This window comes from Petaurus breviceps, unplaced genomic scaffold, assembly GCF_028583685.1.
Source record: "Petaurus breviceps papuanus isolate PSGF00001 unplaced genomic scaffold, PetGlider_PUasm1.0 90804, whole genome shotgun sequence".
Classification (NCBI taxonomy): Eukaryota; Metazoa; Chordata; class Mammalia; order Diprotodontia; family Petauridae; genus Petaurus; species Petaurus breviceps.
Genome location: NW_027187348.1, coordinates 4,909,078 through 4,929,669, shown reverse-complemented (window position 1 = coordinate 4,929,669; position 20,592 = coordinate 4,909,078). Strand labels below are relative to the sequence as shown.

General features: G+C 36.4%; 1 protein-coding gene across 1 annotated transcript in view; it reads right to left on the bottom strand.

Moving 5' to 3' along the window:
* Window positions 1-1,237: 1,237 nt before the first annotated feature.
* JHY (junctional cadherin complex regulator) overlaps window positions 1,238-20,592 on the bottom strand; it is a 124,539-nt gene continuing 105,184 nt past the window's right edge. Inside the window, exons 6-8 of the mRNA XM_069070233.1 lie at window positions 20,117-20,197; window positions 6,496-6,624; window positions 1,238-1,928 (exon numbers count right to left, since the gene is read on the bottom strand). Of these exons, the coding sequence (XP_068926334.1) occupies window positions 1,722-1,928; window positions 6,496-6,624; window positions 20,117-20,197 (417 nt within the window). The 3' untranslated portion in view covers window positions 1,238-1,721. The remainder of the gene's footprint in view (window positions 1,929-6,495; window positions 6,625-20,116; window positions 20,198-20,592) is intronic.

The window sequence follows — 20,592 nt, the reverse complement described above, 5'->3', positions numbered from 1 at the left end:
GCCCCCTGTAAACTGTCCAACCATTACATCCATACCAAATCAACATCTGGGTTTTTCAAAGCCGGGGGACTCTCAACAACTGCTTCCCAGTTTCATCTGATCAAATCACAGAACACTTCTCAAAGTGAGCCCCAAAACAAAGCTACACATCAGGGCTTATATAGCCTTCTCCTGGCTCAGAGAATGTAACAACCTTATTAACTCACTGGCCAATCAAAAATATCTACTGAAAAACAAGCCTCCCACCCCAGGCTCCAGGTGCATTTTAGCCCAGGGGCAGGGAAGATATTAAAAATTTACATTCCCATTACAGGGGCTCACTTTGGGAAGAGTTGTGTGATTTGGCCAGATGAGACTCTGGGCAGCCATTGAGCCCCCTGGCTCTGAAAACCCAGATGTTGGTGCTTCCCTCTCTGGTAACTAGGTATGGATGTAATGGTCAGAAAGCTGGAAGCCCTGTCTGCTGTCCACAATTTTTTGTCTGCTTGTAACTTCTGTTTGTATTCTCTGAAGTTCAGGGTGCTGACTTTTCCCCTGAATTAGGTAAATGACATATGTTTGATTGATTAAAGTAAGCTTGTTAACCCATTTTGAGTTGCTTTCCTTTGGAGAAGCAGATCTAAGAACCTGTGCTAGCAGCCATCCTGGTTATGCTAGGGTGCTTGCTGCTACATTGTCTTCTATGTCTCAGTCAGATTGGAGTGGCCAGATTTTCCACAGTCTTACCTGTACACTCTAACCACTGGCATTTGCACAGATCATTTCCCATGCCTGAACCACCTCCCTATCCTCATTTGAAATTCTCTTTCTTGAAGTTGCAGTTCAGGTGTCATCTTCATGAAACCTCCTTTATCCCCCCAGTTGAAAGGGATTTTTCCCTTCAAATTTTTGCATAGCATTTTATAAGGCGTTCTCCTTTGCTCCTTGAAGATGTGAACTATGTTGTTTTTCATCTTTGTATTCCTAGTATCTAGGGCTTGCCTTCTAGTAAGTGCTTAATAATGCTTGTTGTACTGAAATGAATTTTTTCCAGTATATTTCTTTAGATCTGCCTGAATTCCATTGGGTATTCTGGATCCACTCAGTAAAGTCTAATATTATGCTTTACCTTGATGATTTCTTAGAACACTGAAATCTGTTCATCTTGAATGGGTACAGCAAAATATGCTCCCATTTCTGGATTTTTTCGCAACAGACATATATACATATATGCACATACATATATGTATTATATAAGAAACTTCAATCTGTGATTTTCACTGTGAAATATTGATTCAAAATTTATTTGTGCTCAATTAGTCCACATGGATTTTATTGTGGGAGAAAATGAAATTCTTCTAAAAATATTTTCCTTAACAAGAAAGAGACAAAATATGAGCTAATTTCATGAAAAATCATTGGTGGCATTTTGTAAAACAAAAATGTGTATATTTAAAAAATCAAAACATCCAATATTATTAAACTAAAAGGCTTTATTGTCTGGTCACTAATCAGACCAAATTCTTACTGATTTGAAAAGTAAATGATTTCAATATGATTTCTGACCTAAAGGAAAGCAGATGATGAAACCATGTAATATGGTCCTATATTTTTAATCCCATGGAAACACATAGAGACTGTAGCCTGATTATAATGAGAGGCAGTCACTGTCCACAGGGATGAGTTGGATTGAAGTTCCCTTTTTGCCTTGCCCTTGTTAGGTCTTCATAAGGACACATTTTCTACACAATGTGAAGGACTTTGAAAGCAGCCACAGCTTGTTTTTCTCTTTCGTGTCTGTTCTGTAGCACTTCTAGCAATGAGATTTCAGGTAAATTCCTTTCTTTTCCAGAACAAGACAGATTTCCCTTTTGCTCTGATTCTTGATCATTCAAATTTGATGCCAAAACTGGTTTAGGTTTCGGAATTTTCCTAGCATATTCCAAAGCCTGAAAATATGAAGATTAAAATTTATTTGAAAGGGAAAGTGGAAGCAGACTGCCATCTATAAAGTCAATTTTAGAAAATAGCTATTTGTATTATAAAGGGACTTTTTAGTAGTAACCTGCTCTTCCTCTATCACAATCAAAATCATGTAAAAAAATAGAGATCACATTGAAAATGCACATAATTCAACATAAAGCAACACAATTTAAACAAAATAAACAGGAAAAATGCACAGACCAAGATTGAATCACGTTTTCTTTTATTCTTGGAATGACCTCAGAATAAAATTCAGCTTCCTCAAAATGTCAGAGATGTATATGTCTAATTCAGTCTGACATTCTCATTCAAAGCAAGTTTCTTTTACAGAAATAGCAAGACTGACTGATTTAACCTGGAAACTGAATGTATAATTGTAGGTTATGTATAATATAGCCATAGTCATAGAAGCATTACTGTTCCTTGAGTTCGAGAATTCCAGAAGCTTTTCAATATAGGAAATTACCTTCCTTTTCTATTTGATGTACATTTAGAAAACCTAAGTGCTTCTGAGAAACATTTAGTCTACTAGATATATATATATTTTTTATTTTTTAGGTCAATATTGAGGAAGATATTTCAATGTTTATAAAACTGTTAAATGGCATGTTAAAACTTACCACAGTATCCAGCTTTAATATTTAATAATACCAAATATATAATGAAATAATGATAAAGAAAACATCTTTTGTAGCTGAAATGAGCACAAACAGTAAATTTAGGATCAGCAATGGGGGAAAAAACCTCCCTAACAAAATTCTAGATCTTTCAGTGTATGTCTATCATAATCATAAACCCCTTTTATTTGGATGCACCAAGAAGTATCAGGGTAGGGAGATTGAAGATGAGCCTTGGGGTCAGGATGACTTGGGATCAAATTCTACTTCTGTCACATAATAGCTGTGTAATCCTGGGCAAGTCACTTAACTTGTCAAGATCCCAGTCATTAATTTAAGAGTTAGCTGCAGAACAGCTACCAATCCAAAGTGGTAAAGAAAGTTTACTAACTGGAGAGTTCTCCACATGTTTGGATTAAAATCTTTTTCTACAGTACATATTGAATATGCTATTATATAATATGGTTACATAATAATTATAATGTGCCATATAATATAGCACAATAAACAAAAAAGGTGTTTTGTTGTTGTTTACTCATTTCAGTCATGTTTGAGTCTTTATAACTCCATTTGGGGTTTTCTTGGCAAAGATACTGGAGTGATTTGCCATTTTCTTCTCCAGCTCATTTTACAGATGAGTTAACTGAGTCAAATAGGGTTAAGTGATTTGCTCAGGTTGATACAGCTGAGGCAAGATTTGAACTCAGTCTTCCTTGACTCCAGGGCCCAATACTCTACCCCACTGTATCATGTTATCTTATTTGATTCTATAACAACCTTATAATTTATATAACTTCTAGAATAAGTGGTATGATTTGAATTTTATAAATGAGGAAACTAACATTCAGAGAGGTCACAAAGTTCGGCATATGGTAAAGGTGAATTTGAATCCAGGTCTTCCAACTCTACAAGCAACAGTTCAATTGTGCTGCCCTCTTAAATCAATCAATCAATCAATCAATCAATCAGCATTTATTATGTGTTTTTCTATTTTCAAGTAGAAAATAATTTGTACTAAGCAATGGGAATACAAAAAGAGGCAAAAGACAGTCCCTGCCTTAAGGAGCTTACAATCTAATAGAGAAGTTAACATGTGAACAAATAAAATACAAAGCAAGCTATATCTAGGATAAATAGAAAATAATTAACAGAAGGAAGGCACTAGAATTAAGAGAGATTAGGGAAGACTTGCTGTAGAAAGTAAGATCTTAATTGGGACTTTTTTTTGTGTGTGTGTTTTTTGTTATTTTTTATTTTTTAAAAATTAAAAAAATATTTTATTTCATTTATTTATTTTAAAAATTGGGACTTAAGGAAATCCAGGGAGGTCAGTAGTTAAAGTGGAGAACGGAGAGTGTTCCAGGCCTAGATAACATTCAGTGGAAATGCCTGGAACCAAGAGATGGAATGTCTTGTTCATGGAATATACAGAAAGACTGTGTCACTGAAGTACTGGGGAATAAGGTAATAAGAAAGTTATGAGGGGATTAGGTTATGAAGGGCTTTGAATGCCAAAAAGAAGATTTTGGCTTTTCCCTCGAAGAAACAGGAAGCCGCTGGAGTTTACTGAGTAGGGGGATGCCATGATCAGACCTGTGCTTTAGGAATATCACTTTAATAGCTGAATGGAGGATGAAGGAGTGAAGTGGGGAGAGGCCTGAGACAGGAAGACCCACCAGTAGGCTATTTTGATAAGTAATGAGGGGCTTGTACCAGGGCCAAGGTTACGTCAGAGAAGAGAAGAGGGCATATTCAGGAGATTTCGCAGAGATGAAATTGACAGGCCTTGGCAACAGCTTGGATGGAGCGGCAAGAGTTAAAGAGGAATCCAGCAAGATGACTAGGTTGAGAGTTTGAGGGACTGAAAGGACCATGTTTTGATCTACAGTAACAGGGAGGGTGGGCAGTAGTTAATGGGGAAAATATTAAGTTCTGTTTTGGACTTAATGAGTTTCAGATATCTAGTGAACATTCAGTTCAAGATGTCTGAAAGGCAGTTGGAGATGGGAGACTGGAGGTCAGAGGAGACATTCAGGAAGGAAAGGTCGATTTGAGAATAAGCACAGAGATAGTAATGAAATCCATGGGAGCTGGTGAGATCACCAAATGAAGAAGCACAGAAGGAGAAGGGAAAAGGCCCCAGGACAGACCCCTGAGAGACACCCTGTGCTTAGAGGGTGTGATCTGGAGGAGGATCCTACAAAGGAGCCAGAGAAGGGGTGGTCAGAGGAGTTGAAGGAAAACCAGGAGAGAAGCAGGTCCTGAAAGCCTACAAGAAGAGAGAGTATCAAGGGGGAGAGAGTGATCAACAGTGTCAAAGGCTGCAGAGAAGTCAAAGAGAATGGATTGAGAAACCACTGGATTTGTCAGCTAAGAGATCATTAGCAACTTTGTCAAGGACAGTTTTAGAGGAATAAGGTCAGAAGCCAGATTGTAGGAGGGTAAAAGGAGAGGCAAAGGAAGCGACATCTATTCAGGAATACATAATAGAATGTAATAATAAAAAGTGGCATTATGGAAACTCAATCAAGAGGATTGAAAATTTAAGGGATTTAGGATAGAAGGTTTAATTTAAACATTTAAAATATGACAGCCCTAGGAGCGGCTAGGTGGCGCAGTGAATAGAGCACTGACCCTGGAGTCAGGAGGACCTCAGTTCAAATCCAACCTCAGACACTTAACACAAAAAACTAGCCATGTGACCTTGGGCAAGTCACTTAATCCCAATTGCCCTACCTTCCCCCTCCAAAAAAGCTAAATATGACAGCCCTGAAAAGGAATATGAACTATAAAGTTGTTGTTTTTTTGCCTTTTCGAGGGCAATTGGGGTTAAGTAACTTGCCCAAGGTTACACGGCTAGTTTTTTTGTGTGGGTGTTATGTGTCTGAGGCCTGAACTGAACTCAGGTCCTCCTGACTCCCCAGCCGGCCTGCCCCACCTAGCTGCCCCAAAGTACAAATTTCTAAAAATCACCGGAGTATCATTTCTTCCTCATCAAAAGATCTGATCTTACTGTCAAAGCTGGATGTGTTTATTAAGTTAGAGGACTGTGCTCCAAAGCCTTGTGACTTTATAATGCATGTTTCACTAACTTCACATCTTGTGGTTGGATGACTTCTGAGTACAAGAGCATTTTGTATTTTGTGCAATCTTTTTTTTTTCTTGGACAGGTACTATAAATATGTCCCTAATAATATCTTAGCCTGGGAGTTGTGCTAGGGAGAAACAAAAAAGGGATTCTTTCTAACATATGAACAAGAAATAATAGAAAGGATTAATTTCTTAGATTATGTATGGTGGGATTAGAAAACAAAAGTGCTAATTAATTCATCTAGAGGTAGAAGGGCCCTTAATGATCACATAGTCCAACCCATCATTTTACAGATGAGGAAACTAAAGTGATAACCTTCTTTCATTTTTTTATTTTTTATTTTTTGGAGGGGGGAAGGCAGGGCAATTAGGGTTGGTTAGTTACATGGCTAAAGGTTACATGGCTAGTAAGTGTTAAGTGTTTGAGGCCAAATTTGAACTCAGTTCCTCCTGACTCCAAGGCTGGTGCTCTATTCACTGCGCCACCTAGCCACCCTATAACCTTCTTTGATAAAGACACTTTCTTATTTTACTTTTTTACATGTTACAGGCTGGGGGCTGGGATTCTACATAAGAAAAAATGCACATAGAATTAATCTTAATGAACAAAGAACTAGGGCACTGGCTTAAGATGGCAGCACATGTCTGATGAATGGTAAATGTTATTTTAATAACATTATGTGATTACTTTAGACTGAGTGTTTCTCTGGTAGAAAAAAACCCCCACTAATATATTTTAAGCCTCAAAAGGGAGAAAGGGGTCAACATTTGGCTTATGATTAAATCCTTGTTTGAACCCAGATCTTGATGTGAGAATTCATCTTACCTTCTGACGAGAAACTGAAGATTTACTTTCAGGTTTTGCCGTTTGTGGTTTTGACTTAGAGTACCGAGCTTTCATGTTGTACTCCTTAACTTGTTTTGCATATTCTTTCTGTTGCTTTAATGTTTTGATCTGTTCAAAGAAATAAGATTTGTGATGAGATTCTGGTCATCGTTCAATACCAGATCTCCTTATTCTAAGTTTATAATCATTACAGGCCTCAATGGATGATTAACAACAGAAAAAAAAGTGTGACAGTAATGAAATAGTTAAATTAATTTTTCCTTTACAAGCATGCTCAGCAGTATCTGTTCTGCAATAGCATATGCACAGTGTACTTAGCAGTGCATAATTCACATATATCCACTTCTCTGTTGCATTCATCCTATTTATTTTTAATTTTGCTTCTAACTTTAAACAATATGCTCTTTCTATGTTATTTCCAATAGAAGAAAGAATAAAGTAGATATATTTTACTGAGTTGGAAATGGTTTACTCTTAAGTGGTTTCTCTGCAGCCACTCTTAGAAATTAAAAAAAAAATCAAACTTAAACATCAAATGAGTATTTCTATATACAAAGCGTCACATGGCTTAAACATGGTCATCTATCTGCACCATGTACATCTTGCTTCTGTCTGCCAGTATACAACAAATTCAATGTGTTATTTTCAAAGTCATCTTATTTAAGAATATTTTCTATTAACCTTCCTTCTTTTTTTTTTGTACATTTTATTTTTCCCAAACAAATCTTATATGAAAGGGAGTGATTATCTTTTTAGATGTAAGCGCCATAATTCATTTTTTTCTAACATTAAGAACAGTGATATGTATGATATGTACATTGTTTGGTTCTTTAGCCCAAATGAGTAGAAATTAATCTTTTCATTACCTATAAAATAAGTTTGGTAAGCAAATAACATGTATAAACAGTTTCAAAGGAAATGTTAGGTCCATTCAAGTGTACAAATGTAACATTCTATATAAAATAAAAGCAGCTTTAAAATCTTTCAAAGGCCCTATATTTCTTTCTTTTTTCTTTTCATTTTGGTAACCCTGTATTGCTCCCCAATTCCTCCCAACTCTCCCCACTCCGAATTAAAGGAAAAACAAAACATCTGTATCAAATAGGCATAGTCAAGCAAAACAAATCCCCATACTAGCCATGTCCAGAAATATCTGTCTCATTCTGCACCTTGAGTTCATTATCTCACTTTAGTACGTAGCATGTTTCATCATTGGTCCTATGGAATTGTGGTTGGTCACTGGACGAATCATAATTCTTTTCTTTTAAAAAATTTTAAAATTTATTTTCAACATTTAAAGAAATTTGAATTCCAAATTTTTTCCCTCCTTTCAGCCCCTCCCTCTTTATGGAAAAGGAAGCAATATGATATCAATTATACATATGAAATCATGCAAAACACATTTCCACATTAGCCACGTTACACATGCAAAAAAGAAAAATAATGAAAGTGAAGATATTATACTTTAATTTGCACTCAGAGTTAATTAGTTCTCTCTCTGGAGGCAGAAGGCATTTTTCATCATGAGTTCTTCAGAACTGTCTTGGGTCACTGTAAGAACAGTTAAATTTTTCACAGTTGAGTGATCAGAATTCTTGAGTCTTTCTTGGTTTTCTTTATAGTGTTGTTGTGATTGTATAGTTTTTCATCACAATTCTGCTCACTTTACTTTGTATCAGTTCATACAAGTCTTTCCAAGTTTTCTGAAACTGTTCTTTTTGTCATTTACTACAGTACAATAATATTCCATTACTCTAATATACGATTTGTTTGGCTGTTACCCAATTAATGAGTACTCCAAAAATATCCAGTTTTTTCTACTATAAAAAGAGCTGCTGCAAATGTTTTGTACATATGAATCCTTTTCATCTTTGATTTCCTTGGTGGTAACACCAAGTAATAGTCTTGCTGACTCAATGATAGTTGGTAACTTTTTGGGTATAGTTCCAAATTGCTCTCCAGAATAGCTGGACCAACTCATGGTACCCCTCAGCATTTCTAAGATTTGTCTTCCATTTTTGTCATCTTTGCCAATCTGATAGGTGTGAGGTAGAACTTCACTTCAAAAATTTCATTTGAATTTCTCTAAATCTCATAGATTTTGAGCACTTTTATATGTCTATTAGTAGTCTGAATATGAAAGATGAAGAGGTCTCTTCATCTGTGAACTGCCTTTTACTTATCTTTATGGTATCTGGGAATGGCTCTTGTTTCTATATTTAAATAAATTCCTTACATATCTTAGATATGAGACCTTTATCAAAGAAACTTGCTACTGAGACATTTTCCCCAGTTAACTGTTTCTACCCTGATGATTTTAACTGCATTAATTTTGTTTGTATGAAGTATCTCTATTTTAGACAAATAAAAATAATCTATTTTTTTCTTCTTGTGATCTCTGTCTCTTCTTTCATCATGAACTTTGGTTCATTTCATAATTGTAAAGCATATTATCTTTCTTACTCCTCTAATTTATGATATAGCCTTTTATAGCTAAAGTCATGTAACCATTTGGAACTTATCTTGGTATATGTATATATATTTATATGTATAAGATGTTGGTCTAAACCATAGGTTTCCAAACTTATTTGGCCTGCTCCCTCCTTTTAAAAAAAATTACTCAGTGCCCCTCCCTGGAAATCTACTCTCTTTAACCCAATGCTTTCTCTCTCTTTTTTTTTTTTTAAGCAATTGGGGTTAAGTAACTTGCCCAAGGTTACATGGCCAGTATTTTTTGTGTGGGTGTTAAATATCTGAGGCTGGAACCGATCCCAGGTCCTCCTGACTCCAGGGCCGGTGCTCTTACTCACTGCGCCACCTAGCCGCCTCCCAATGCTTTTTTTTCTTAAATTTTTGTCATTTCAAAAAAATGAAATATTAAAAAAATAATGCATCATACATCTAATAATTTATTGTAAATTTATGAGGTTTTGTTTTCCTGCATTGAAACTTTGATGACAACCCTTGCATATTAGGACCTGTTGGTGGACTTGATCACTGATCAGTTATGACTTGCATTTTGGGTGTTTATCAGGAAAATAATGTAATCACTATGACTTTAATTCTGTAACACAACAGAAGAAATATGTATAAACAGTTTTTCAAAATTTTCTTCTCTTCTTTCCTTATGCTTCTATCACTCCCCTTTTATTCACACTGTCCTTTCACCCCTCCCCCCCCACACACATATTTTTAATCTAATGGTAGTTTTCTCTAGGGTGGAGGGGGAAGGAAGGGAGAAAAAAATAAAAAGTACACAGCAGAGAACAAAAAACCCACTTAGAAGGAAGTGCTTACTTCAGTCTTTCCTAGAAAAGCAGATAAAAGAACCTGTGCTAGCAAGCCATCCTGGGTATGCCAGGGTGCTTGCTGTTACAGAAAGAGCATACACAGACCTCATCTTGAAACAAAAACCCAGGAGTAACACCCTTGATCATGTTTTGTACATGACTACAGATTATACAAACAGTTGGAAGTTCTTTTTGATATCCCCATCACTTGGTGACCCAGAGCCTTTTTTTCTTCTTCCCAAGGAGACTGAGCTTCCCTTCACAATAACTGTCTGACCCATAAGAGAGATGTCAATGTTTTCTGGGCTGTTGATGGTCTGGTTGTTTAGAATGGTCTTCATTCTGGTAGTGCATGGGTCAAAGAGCCTCCCTGCAGTATTTTTTCTTTCACCCAAAAATTCTATATTTTGGTTATAACATTGGTGGGAGTTTTGATTTGGGGATTTCTTTCAGGAGTTGACTGGTGTATTCTTTCTTATTGCCATTTGCATAGTTGTTCCAATAGGTCTGGGAAGTCTTCATCAATAGCTTGTGAAATATGTTACTCAGGCTTGGTTTGGTTTGGTTTTGGGCATGGTTTTCAGTTACTCCAATGATGATTAGATTTTATCTCAATCTATTTTTCTTTTTTTTTCCAAATGCTTTATTAACTTCTGATTTACATCATTAATTTCCACCAGATATTGAGTTACACATTTTCTCCCCGTTTTCCCCCTACCCACTGACCCAAAATAGCAGTCCCACAGGATATCCCCTCCTCCAATCTGCTCTCTCCCATATTTTCTCCCATACCCCTTTCAACTTTTCCAGTGGATCTCTATGCCCCAGTGCCTGTATATCTTATTTCCTAATTACATGTAACATAGTATTAATAATAATATATATTTGAATATTTGATTTTAAAACTTTGAATTCCAGATTCATTCCCTTCCTCCCTTGTCACCCACTCTTACTGGGAAGATAAGTAGTTCAGTATAGGTGGTATATGTGTGGCTAATGCAAAACGATAACATAGTAGATATATTGTAAAAGACTGACTATATTTCCCTCCTTCCTATCCCACCTCCCACTTGTTCTATTCTCTGCTTTGATCCCACCACTTTTCAAAAGTGGGTGCTTCCAACTTCCCTCCCCCCAGCCTGCCATCCCTTCCATCATCCCCCCTCTCATCCCCTTCCCCCCTACTCTCCTGGAGGGTGAGATACCCTACTTAGTGTGTATTTCATTCCCTCCTCAAGCCAAATTCAATGGGAATAAGGTTGAACGATTCCCTTTTGCCTTCCTATTCTTCCCCTCCATTATAACCATTTTCCCTTGCCTCTTCTATATGAGATAGTTTACCCCATTCTGTTTCTCCCCATCTCCTCTCATTATATTCCTCTCTCACCTCTTAATTTCACCTTTTAAGTATCATCCCTTCCTGTGAAATTGGTCCTGTGCCCTCTATCTATGTATATCTGTAAACATATATACACACATTCACATATGTATTCATATGCCCATATACCCTCATATATAGACATATATATTTCTATTCCCTTCAACTACTGAGAAAAGTTTCATAAGTTACAATTATCATTTTTCCATGTAGGAATGTTAATAGTTCAACTTTGATAAGTTCCTTATGATTTCTTTTCCCTGTTTACCTTCTCATGCTTCTATTGCTTCTTGTATCTGAATGTCAAATTTTCTATTCAACTCTGGTTTTTTCAGCAAGAATGCTTGAAAAGTCCTCTATTCCACTGAATGACCATATTTCCCCCTGAAACATGATGCTCAGTTTTGCTGGGTAGGTGACTCTTGGTTTTAATCCCAGCTCCTTTGACCTCCAGAACATAATATTCCAAGCCCTTCAATCCCTCAGTGTAGAAGCTGCCAGATCCTGGGTTATCCTGATATTCAATATTCAAATTGTTTCTTCCTGGCTGCTTGTAATATTCTCTCCTTAATCTGGGAATTCCAGAACCTGGCTATAATATTCCTAGGAGTTTTCTTTTTGGGATCTTTTTCAGAAGGTGATTGGTGGATTCTTTCAACCTCTGTTTTGCCCTCTGGTTCTAAAACATCAGGGAAGTTTTCTTTGAGAACTTCCTGGAGGATGATTTCTAGGTTCTTACGTTGATCATGGCTTTCAGGTAGTCCAATACTTTTTAAATTATCTCTTCTGGATCTATTTTCCAGGTCAGTGGTTTTTCCCATGAGATATTTCACATTGCCTTCTATTCTTTCATTTGTTTGGATCTGTTGAACAGCATCTTGATTTCTCATAAAGTCATTAGCTTCCATTTGCTCCAATCTAATTCTGAAGGAATGATTCTCCTCATTGAGCTTTTGAGATTCTTTTTCCATCTGGCAAATTTGGCTTTTTAAGGCATTCTTCTCCTCATTGCCTTTTTGAGACTCTTTTGCCATTTGAGTCAGTCTGTTTTTTAAGGCAGTATTTTCCTCAGTCAGGCTGTTGACTCTCATTTCATAATTTTCTTGTATTGTTCTCATTTCTCTTCCCAATTTTTCCTCCACTTCTCTTATCTGCTTCTTAAGGTCCTTTATGGCCTGTAACCAGCTTGTATTTTCCTTTGAAACTTTTGGTGCAGGAGTTCTGACTTCACTGTCTTCCTCCTGTTTCATGCTTTGCTCCTTTTTGTCCCCAAAATAGAAATCTAATGTTGGAATCTTCTGTCTGCTTTGTTTCCTTTGCCTGGTCATGTCGCCCCTCAGTCACTTGACCCCTGGGCTTTTTGCCTCAGTAGGACTCTGACACCAGACAGGGGAGCTTTCTTCCCAAATGCTGGGGTTTTCTCAGCTGCCAGAGGTATTAGATGGGTGCCCTCTCTGAGGTCTCCACATGATCTGGCAAGCTGGACACACACCCCAGAACCTCCACCCTAGACTGCAATCCAGATCCAAGATGGTTAAAGGAAGAGCGATTACCCCTCAGACTGGTGCTTGGTCCCCCTACACTCTGCAGGCCAGGAGCTGAAGCTGCCATGTGGCACTGGCTGGCTGTGTCCAGGGGGCAAAAGCCACGCATTCCCACTTACTGGGTCCCAAAGTCCAGACTGCACTGACCTCTCACTTTGTCCTTCGCATCTATGTGTTGATAAATCTGGAAAGGGCCACAGTTGCTGCTGATCTGGAGTCCCTCCAGCCAGCTCTAGTCAGGCCCACCCTGGGGCTAAAGCCTCGGGGGGTGGGGCCCTAGGCTTGGCTTCCAGAGTGCTGTGCTGGCTGATTCCTGCTGGCCTGCCAGCCTGCGGGCTGTCCTCAGTGGGAGGTTAGCTTCTCTGTGTCATTTTGTGGGTTCTGAGGCTCCAAAGTTTGTTTAGAGTCCCCTTTTTACATGGATTGGGGAAGGTGGAAGCCGGAGCACCACAGAGGTCCTGCTTCTACTCCGCCATCTTGACTCAGCCTCAATCTATTTTTCTAAAACAATTGTATTAGGTATCTTTATATAAGAGATACCTAACATTTTCTTCTGTTTTTTTTTTTTCAGGTGTTTGATTTTGTTGCAGCATTTCTTTTTTTTGTTTTGTTTTTGTTTTTTTCTCAGAGTCACTGATTTCTGTTTGGTCTATTTGGATGAGTTTGTTTCTTGGGTAATGTTTTATACCACTTATACTAATCTATTAATGCTCTTCCCCAGTTCTTTCTCTAAAACCTCTAATTTCTTTTTCAATCCATTCTTCTAGAGTTTATTTCAGGATACTATCTAAAAACTTTTGTTGATTTTTTTCCCAGGAATTTCAAATGACCTTGTGGCTAAGCTGTGTTTTTGCTTGAGATTTTCCTTCTAAAAGTTTTGGAATTGTTTTCATCTTCTGAGTTTGTATCTTTGGTGTCATATGAGTCACAACAGTTATCTCCTCCTCCTCCTCTCAATTTTCCAGACTTACTTCCTGAACTGGGATTTTGTTTGAGCCTGGCTTGGTTTCTAAAGGGAGTTTCTACTTGGATTTCCTTACTGGTATTTAGTCTGATGCTCTTTCTCAATCTTTACTGCAATAGCTGTGCAAGAGAGCTAGGTTGTACCATTTCACTTCACTCAGACCTCTTGTCAAACAATATTTCTATAGCAACTATTTGTTTTGTTTTAAATAAGTTTTGTTATTTTATATCACCATAATTTCCCCAAGTGTATTTCTTCCTCCCATTCCCATAGAGGCATCCTATATAACAAACAGTATTTTTTAAAAGAAAAAGAGGAAAAAAATCAGCATAATTGATCAATATATTGAAAAAGTGCAACATACAACACTTGCAAATCTTCTACCTCTGAAAAGGGATAGGGGGCAGTTGTCCTCTCATGTATCTTCTTTGGAGTCATGCTTGTTCTTTATAATTTTGCAACATTCATTTTTTTGGTGGTTGTTCTTTTAGCTTACATTGTTCCAATTATTATGTATAATTGTTCTCCCCACAGTATTTTTCCAATTACATGTAAAGATAGTTTTGAACATTCACTTTTATAAGTCTTTGAGTACCAAATTTTTCTCCCTCCTTCCCTCCTTTCCCCCTCCCCAAGACAGAAAGCAATCTGATATAGGTTCAAACATTGCTTTCTTGCCTAGGCTTGCTTTACTCTGCATCAGTTCATGAGGATCTTTCCTTGCTTCTCTTTATTCATCACATTCATCATTTCTTATAACACAATTCATGTACTACACTTTACCTAGTTCCCCAGCAGATGGACATCTACTTTGTTTCCAATTCTTAGCTATCACAAAATGTGCTGCTATAAATATTTTGACATATATGGGCACTTTCTTCTTGTCAATGGTCTTCTTGGGGCATAAGCTTAGAAGCAGAATCTATCTCTGGGTCAAAGGGTTTGGATATCACTTTATTTGAATAATTTCAAATTGCTTTCCAAAATGGCTATATTAATTTATAGCTCCATCAACAGTGCTCCAGTATCTCTACCTTCCCACAGTTCCTCTAATATTGAGTATTTCCATCTATTGTCATCTTTGAAAATTTGCAGGGTATGAGATAAAATTTCAAGGTTGTTTTGTTTCATATTTCTCTTAATATTAATGATTTGAATCATGCTTTCATATATCAGGTAAAAGTTTGCAATTCTTTTTTGAGAACTTTTAAGTTCTTTTGACCACCCATCTATTGTGGGGTAGCTTTTGGCTATATAAATAAACAAATGAACAAACACACTCACACACATGTTATATCTATGTGTATATACACATGTGTGTGCATGCATGTATGTATATCTACACAGGCAAATCTACTACATATTCTATATACACACATGTATTTGTTTATATATTTTGGATACCAAACCCCATTTTGAGAAAGTTGATATAAAGATTTTTTTTCCCATTCGACTGCTTTTCTTATTTTAGGTTCACTAATTCTGTTTGTGCAGAAGCTTTTCAGTTTCATAAGATTAAGGTTTTCTCTTTTATCCTTGACAATTACCTCTACCCCTTGTTTGATTAAGAAGACATCCCCTTGGGGTGGCTAGGTGGCGCAGTGGATAGAGCACCAGCCCTGTAGTCAGGAAGACTGAGTTCAAATCTGACCTCAGACACTTAATACACAAAAAACCTAGTGTGACCTTGGGCAAGTAACTTAACCCCTAATTGCCCTACCGTCCCCCTCAAAAAAAAAAAAAAGAATGCATCTCCTTCCTATAGCTGTTAAATGTATATGATCTTTTTTAATGATTTTTTAATATTATGATCGTGCATCCATTTAGAGTGTATCATGCAACATGATACAAGGTGTTGGTCTAACCCTAATTTCTGTTAGACTACTTTCCAGGTTTTTCAAAAGTTTTTAATCAAATAGGGAGTTCTTTTCTAGATAATTTGTTTTCCAGTTTATAGAACACTGGGTTATTGAGTTCCATTGTTCCTGATTTTCCCTTGCCTATTCTGTTCCATTATTCTACTCCTTTTAAAACAAATACCATATTGTTTTGATAACTACTGCTTTTATAATACAGTTTTAGGTCTAGATTATTCCCCATTTGTCCTTACCTATTTTCATTTCTCTTGATATTCTAGATCAGTGGAGTCAAACTCAAATAAAAATGGGGGCCACTAAGCTATATATAATGATCCCTGTGGGCTGCATATTGACTTAGTTTTAAAATGTAATATTTTGTTTTATTGTGTTTTTATTTATTTTGTTAAATAATTCCCAATTACATTTTAATCTGGCTTGGGCTGAACTCAGGTGTATTGTGGGCTACATAAAACACACAGGCTATGTGTATGACATCTCTATTCTAGACTTTTTATTTTTCCAAATGAATTCTGTTTTTATTTTATGAAGTTTTATAAAGCATTCCTTTAATAATTTGATTGGCATAGCATTAAAATAGCAAATTAACTTTGGTGGTATTGTCATTTTTATTATATTGGCATGGTATGGACAGGAGCACAGACTATTCCTCCAGTTAAGTTGTTCTTTATTTCTTTAATGGTTACTTTGTAATTGAATCTAAACAAGTATTTTGAATGCTTGATTGATCACCAGATATTTTATGTATCCTGTTATTTGGAATGAGATTTCCCTTTCTATTATTGCCTCTTGGATTTTTTATAATTATATAAAATGCTGTTGATTTTTGAGGGTTTATTTTATTTTGGTGAAGCTATTGTCTCAGTTTGTATTTCTGATGATTACCTAGGATTTTCTAAGAAATCCATCATACCATCTGAAAATAGGCATTATTTCTACTTTCTCTCCTCTCACTCTTTTCTTAACTCCTTACAATCTGTTTTTTACCTTGTTTCACCAAAACTGCTCTCTCCAAAGTGACTAATGATCTCTTAGTTGACAAATTCATTGGCTTTTTCTCAATCCTCTCCTTGGCCTCTCTGCAATCTTTGACACTGTTGATCACTCTCTCCTCCTTGATACTTTCTTTTCTTCAGAACACCATTCTTTCCTGGTTCTCTTTCTAACCATCTGACCACTCCTTCTCTATCTCCTTTGTTGGGTCTTCCTCCAGATCATACATTCTAACTATAGGTGTCCCTCAGGGTTCTGCACTGGGTCCTCTTCTCCTTTCCCTCTATACTTCTTTACTTGGTGATCTCATCAACTTCCATGGGTTAAATCACCATGCCTATGTTGATGATCTTTTTTTTAAATTTTCTAATTTTTTTTTGCTTTTTGGAGGGCAATTGGGGTTAAGTAACTTGCCCAAGGTCACACGGCTAGGGTTTTTTTTTTTTAATGTTGATGATTCTTAAATCTACCTGTCCTGCTCTAACCACTCTGTGGACCTCTAATCTCCACTCCCCAATTGTTTTTCAGACATCTCAAAATGGATGTTCACTAGACATTAGAAACTCACAATGTCCAAAACAAAACTCATTTTCTTTCCTTCTAACTCTCCACCACTCATTATTGTAGAGGGATAGCTCCATCCTCCCTCAGGCTCATGACCTAGGAGTTATCCTGTCTGGTTTCCTCAGTATCTCCTCCTCTTCCATATCCAAACTATTGCCCAAGCTTGTCGATTTTGCCCTTGGTAACATCTCCTGACTGTGCCCCATTCTCTCCTCTGACACTGCCAGCCCTCTGGCAAAGGCCCTCATCATGCCTAGATATTGCTATTCTAGATATGCTAATCTATTGGTAGATTGGCCTGCCTCTCCCCACTCCAATCCATCCTTCATTCAGCCACCAAAGTGATTTTCTTAAAAACTAAATCTGATCATGCCATCCCCTCACTCGACTCCAGTGGTTTCCTATTGCCTCTAGGAGCAAATACTAAAATCTTCTCTTTGTTATTCAAAGTTCTTCATAACCTAGCCCCCTTCTTATCTCTCCAGACTTCTTTCATCTTACTCCCTACCAGTACTTGTCAATCCAGTGACAGTGGCTTCCTAGCTGTTCAATGAACAAGACACTCTCTTTTGTTCCAGGCAAACTCTCTAACTGTCCTTGGTGCCTGAAACACTCTCCTTCCTACACTCCTATTAACCTCCCTGGCTTCAAGTCCCAAGTAAAATTCCATCTTTTACTGGAAATCATTCCCAATCCTTCTTAATTCTAGTGCCTTCCCCCTGTTAATTATTTCCTATCTATTCTGTATATGGCTTGTGTTGTATGTATGTATTTGCTTGTATGTTGTCTCCCCAATTAAATTGTAAGCTCCTGGAGGGCAGGGACTGTCTTTTGTCTCATTTTGTTTTCCCAATACTTAGCACAGTACCAGGCACACATTAGGCACTTAATAAATGTTTATTCATTGATCTCCTCTTTACCTATCTTTATGCCTTCAATTTACCTTGTTTTATTACTATTGTTAGCATTTTCAGTACTATATCAAGTAACAGTGGGGAGACTGGGTATCATTTTTTTACTCCCATATTTACTGGGAAGAGTTGCATAAGATGCTTTTGATTTTAGACAGATATTTTTATTTTTAACATTAATGTAACTTCATTTTCAGTTCTAAATTCTCTCTCCTCTTCTCCCTCCCTTGACCTTTGAGAAGACAAGAAAACCAAACCCATTAAAAATATATATGCATATGTTTGTATAGTTATCCAAAACCAATTCCCACATTAGTTATGTTCCCCTCCCCCCCAAAAAAAGAAAAATAGGAAAGGAAAAATGCTTTAATCTGCACTCTGAGTCTATTAGATCTCTATTTGGAGGTGGAGAGAATGCTTTATCATGAATCCTTTGGAATGTTGGTGGTCATTGTGTTGAACAGAGTTTGAACTCTTTCAAAGTTGATTATTTTTTTTTACAATATTGTTGTTACTGTATAAATTGTTTTCTTAGTTCTGCTCACTTCATTTTGCATCAGCTCATATAAGTCTTCCTAGGTTTTTCGAAAACCATGCCCTTGACCATTTTACTTGGTCATGATCAATTTGATGATTAATGATTTGAACATGATGATTTCTTGGATGAACTGCTGTATGTAGTCTGTTAGGATTTTATTTAGAACTTTAGAATCTATATTCATTAAAGCCTACAGTTCTCTTTCTGTTCTTTAACCTTCCCTGGTTTAAATTTTAGGTATTTGTCTCATAAAAGGAAATCTAGTTGGTGCTTTCTCAGTTCTTGAGAATAATTTGTGTGGTATTAGTGCTAACTCTTCTTTAAAAGTTTGATAGAATTCTCTGGGAATCCATTAGTACCAGAGCCTTTATTTTCCTTTGGTAGTTCTTTTATAATTCTATTTCTTTTTCTGATATTAGGCTATTTAAGATCTCTATTTCATCTTCTGTCAGTTTGCTTATTTTATACTTTTAAAGATATTCCTCCAATCCTTTTGTATTCTCAGTTTTTTTTTTAGCATGTAACTGTGCATAGTAGGTTCTGACAATTCTTTTTATTTCTTGCTTTTTTTAAAATTGTGATTTCACCTAGTTTGTTTGCTACTTTGTTGATATTTTTAGTCCTCTTCTTTTTTTTTATTTTGTCCTTTTGGAGGGGGCAAGGCAAGGTAATTAGGGTTATGTGACTTGCCCAAGGTCACACAGCTAGTAAGTGTTAAGTGTCTAAAACCAAATTTAAACTCAGGTCCTCCTGACTCCAGGGCCAGAGCTCTATTCACTGTGCCACCTAGTTGCCCCAGTCCTCTTCTTTTTAATCAGATACAGTAAGTCTTAAAAACTAGTAAGATTTATCTATCAGCAAGGACCAACATTCACATAATATAACATTTGCAGCTAATTTTTCAAAATTTTTTTCCAATAAAAAGTACTTATTTTCTCTTCCTCTCACCTTAGTCCCTGGAAAAACCCTTGAAACAAATATTCATAGTTAAGTAAAACAAATTCCTATGCTAATTATGTACAAAAATGTATAATTCATTCTACGTAGTACAACACCTCTTCATCAGGAAATGGGTATCATTCTATATCATTGGTCCTCTGGAATTATGGATAATCCCTGCATTCATCAGGGTTCTTAAGAACATCTTTTAATATTGATCTAATTTTAATTGTGGGCATATTTTCCATTAGAATACAATTCGGGGGGTTTTACAACTAACTGAAATATATAAAAATTGACAGTTTTGTTTGCATTGGTTTTATAGAAAAGAAATAGTCTGTGTCACTGTTACTCCTTTTGCTAGACATGGCTGTTAAAAATTCCAAATTCAAGTGAAATTAAGCACTTATTATGTGCCAAGGACCATGCTAGCTCCTAGAGATATATTAAGGAATGCACCTTCTAATGGAATTCAAGACAAAGAATTAGGATTAGGGGTTGTTTTCATGCATCTGTATATACAATGTTTGGCTTAAAAATACAGGAACAGCACAACACCTCAGTTTTATAGAGGAAGGGTAAGCATCATATATTGTACTCACTTTGTCTTTGATGGACTCAAAGTCAGGTCCAAGGCCCCCAAGCTTCACATCTTTTTTCTGGTAACCTTTCATCCTGTAATTCTAAAAATGCAATCAGAGAAAAAGAGTTAGAGAGTGTCCTTTAAATGCTTACATGTAACCCAGTCCCCTATATGCTTGAAAGGGAAAATTATGAAAATAAAGAATGAATAGAAAGCTTTAGAAATTTGTATCTTAGCCATTCCTGGATTCTCAAACTCGATATTAACACCATGATTTGTGACCTATGAGCTAATATTTGTCTTAATTTTTCTACTTCTAAAACAGGGATGATTTAAACTTCTGATTGTTTCTAAAACTGTGTGTTATTATTACTAACAAGTAAGAAAAAGTGGGAATTATTATTATTAATAAAGGTAATTTTAAATTATATTACTATTATTACAACTTCATGGGGTTGCAAGAAAGCATACTGTATACCTGAAAACACTATATAA